General features: G+C 42.5%; 1 protein-coding gene across 8 annotated transcripts in view; it reads left to right on the top strand.

Moving 5' to 3' along the window:
- LOC112136530 (thrombospondin type-1 domain-containing protein 7A) overlaps positions 1-3,469 on the top strand; it is a 194,055-nt gene that overhangs the window by 130,820 nt on the left and 59,766 nt on the right. For all 8 annotated transcript variants that reach the window (XR_002917370.2, XR_004949372.1, XR_004949370.1 and 5 more), the window contains 2 exons: positions 1,441-1,556; positions 2,799-2,934. Coding sequence is in view for 4 of the 8 variants with exons in the window: in XM_024258281.2 (XP_024114049.1) it covers positions 1,441-1,556; positions 2,799-2,934 (252 nt within the window). In the remaining 4 variants the exon portion in view is untranslated. The remainder of the gene's footprint in view (positions 1-1,440; positions 1,557-2,798; positions 2,935-3,469) is intronic.

Below are 3,469 nucleotides of genomic sequence, written 5' to 3'. Positions count from 1 at the left end.
CCAGATCAATTTTTGTCATCGTCAACAATAGTAGAGTTTAACTGGTTGTAGTGTGAATGCATCATTTAATGCTTTTAGAAGACATGAAACAGAAAATAGAAACGATAAACACGCAGACGACTTCACTAAAAACAAACCCTTTAACACCAGAGTTCCAGTGTTTACGTTCTTTGATTTACTGTAACTTTTCAACCATTAAGCCGCTTTTCTCCTTCAGAATCTCCTGGAATTATCGTGTTAAGGGTTGAAAAGTTATGGTATGTTAAAGATTTTGTGTTTAAGCATCACAGAGTGTTAAAGGGTTAAAGAGTAACCGAACCCTAAATCAACTTTTTATGTCTGTTGACGTCTATAAATGGGCTTTAAAAGTTCTGTCTGCTGCCACATTTCTGGCAATTTAAAATAAACTTCCTGAATTTATAATTCAATTCAATTTTATTTCTATAGCCCGAAATCACAAAAAAATATCCCCATTGGGATTCATGCCGGTTATTTTACAGAAGCAGAAAGTCGGTCACAAAATATAAACAATGGCTAATTGCTAAACTAAACAGACTAAATAAACTGGTTATCCCTGTCCTTAGACCCTCCCTCCCGGTAAGGAAAAACTCCCCAAAAAAACCTGATTCAGGAATAAAAAGAAACCTCAGGGGTGTCCACATGAAGGAGAGATCCTCTCCCAGGACGGACAGGAGATTTACCAGGACCTTTAACGAAGAATTAGCTCATCTAACTCTACAACTACATGTTTAAATAGTGGAGCAGATGGGCTGGAACAGCTGAGGATGTGAGACGTGCCAGAGGCGAGGTCCACTGCCAGGAACAGGAGCACCGATGAGCCTCCTGGAAACTGAAGTCTCTCCTGCTCTCCCGGGTTTATACTTATATATCTACTTGGTATCACTTTGCTCGGTCCCACTCTCCATCTTGAAGACGCAGAGTGACTACGTTACTTCAAGCTAACTTCTCAGCCAACCCCTTTATATACATTTTTCAAATCTATGCTGAGAGTGGAGTCAGCTTCCAACTGTCCCTTTGAGGTTGCCGTAGAAGCCTCAAGAAAGTTTGAACCTCTTTTTAAATTTATTTGTCTGTTTTGCTGCCTCTTGGCCAGGACACTCTTGCAAAAGAGATTTGTAATCTAAATGAGTTTCTCCTGGTTAAATAAAGCTGAAATAAATACAATTTGCGTTCAAGGAGCTGATGACCTTTTTCTGATCTGCACTTTTAATGCTGAAAATCTAGGGAATTTATACTTGAACCTTTTAATAAAACAGATTTTATGTTTAGAATTGTACTAATGAACATTTTACATCTGTATTTTTGACATGAAATGTCTGCTTTTGTGTTCAACTTCATCTCAAAGATGCCGAGTAAAAGAGATGTTTATGATCAAAAGTTCTGTTCTCCTCATTTTTTGTTTTGCTTTTGTGTGTCCAGGTGTCCCGACGGCCCCCGCCCCACCACCATGCGCCCTTGCCAGCTGCCCTGTAAGAAAGACTGCATCGTGACCCCGTTCAGCGACTGGACAGAGTGTCCTCTGATCTGTGACGCAGGTATGAAGGTGGATCGATGACCCAGACATCCCCATGTCCTTCTAGAAAAATCAAGCAGAGATGAGACTCAGAGGAGCATAAAACCCTCTCTGTCTCAGATCTGAACATTAGAAGATGTCACACTTTAAGATATTTGAAAAAAAGAGGAAACACATCTAAATGTACCGCTCAGTGAACCCGTAGATCAGGAGAATCGCACAAGGGGCCAAAATCCAGAACACACCGTAGGTCGCAAGCTGAACAGAAGAAACATTTAGGGAACACTCTAAAACTACATTTTAAAACTTCAAAACCATACCTTTTTAATATAATTAGAAACTAGATTTATAGCATTACCTGAGATAATGCTAGTGGTTTTCTGGAAAACCAGCAGGACGTCGGCCCTCGAGGCCTGGAGTTTGACACCCCTGTGGGGGAAGAACGCTGTACGACAGCATCACCCAAATGTCAAAGTATTTAGTCAGCCACCATTTGTGCAAGTTCTCCCACCTAAAAAATGAGAGAGGCCCGACCCTCTACGGACCCGTCAACCCAAAACCCACATCCCGTACGGGTCGACCCCCGGGGACGCGGCTTCATGAATGTTCTTGGTCAGTTGACCTCCCGGACTCTCCTGGATGGTTCACAGAAACGATGTGTCTCAGCTGCTCAGTTGGAATCCGCCACACTCAGCCTGACACATAAATCCATGCACTCACGCCCTCTTCCTCAGAATTAATGTGACATATTGGCATGAAAGACAACTTGTGGGCCAACCTCCCGACTGCTTGGCGAGCCAACCCGCCCGTGGCTACAAGTGTCAGCAATGCATGCCGATGTTGTTTTCATGCAGTGAAAGATTTTCCCCGAGGTCACCTCTGCTGCGCCGCCGCTGAGCAGCAAGGCAAACGTTAAATTGATTTATGGTGGAAAATCATTACGGTCCATATTTTTGATGACCTCTCTGTGTGACGCGGCGGCGTAAATCTGGAGCAGCAGGAGCTGTGCATTTTAATTTGCTGCTGTTGATATTTTCACCTTGCAGAAAATTGTGGAAGGCGGTTTTCAGAGGCTTGTTTCAGCCTAATGAACTACTTGAGGGCATCGTCATGCCTGTAAACAGCACAAATTTGATGTTATTCAGATAGGACTTTTACATCATCCTTGAGATGAGGGTCCTGCACTGGTTTGAAACCTAGAAACCTTTTCTTCTGATTCAAATCTTCCTCAGTTTGGTTGGAATGTTTGTTCTGTGTGTTTCAGCTGGTAATGCGGTCAAGAAAAAGCAATCCAGGAAGCGTCTGATCATCCAGATGCCCTCCAACGGAGGACAGGAGTGTCCAGAGGTGCTGGAGGAGGAGAGGGACTGTGAGGCCCCCAGGAGCTGTCCAGGTTTCCGGTAAATCTCATTTCTGAAACGGATGACGTCCAACACTCAGCGCAGGAGGACTTCAGTACCATGAGGTTCTAAAACACAGGATCTGAGATGGACTTTGTAAAAGATCTCACATCTGATCACATGATCTGTCAGATTATTGGCTTGTAATTAGTGTAAAGTTGCATTCACAACAAATAAGGGGCGCCCACTTTCGATGTTAAGTCAGTGTAGAAACTCGGAGGTCGTGTAGTGTGATTTGATCGTCGGTTTGGCAGTAGTGCCGTTTAAACGTCGTGATTTGGGCAACGCGGTGCAACCAGAGTTATGAAAATTGAAGTTTGGCATCAACCAATAAAGAACTCACCTTTGACATGTTTGATTGGTTGCTTGATTGGTTTATTTCAAGCATAGATTGAAAAATACAGGACAAAACAGACAATTATTTCAAACTCATTACAGAAACAATGGAATGCATTGATTAGAAAATAGAAAACAAAAATAAAACACACTTATGTCACATTTGGTTCATTCATTTTTTGTGATAATTAACTAAAGT

This window comes from Oryzias melastigma, linkage group LG16 (assembly GCF_002922805.2).
Source record: "Oryzias melastigma strain HK-1 linkage group LG16, ASM292280v2, whole genome shotgun sequence".
Classification (NCBI taxonomy): Eukaryota; Metazoa; Chordata; class Actinopteri; order Beloniformes; family Adrianichthyidae; genus Oryzias; species Oryzias melastigma.
Note: the sequence above shows the minus strand (reverse complement) of the source record. Positions and strands in the feature narration are given on the sequence as shown.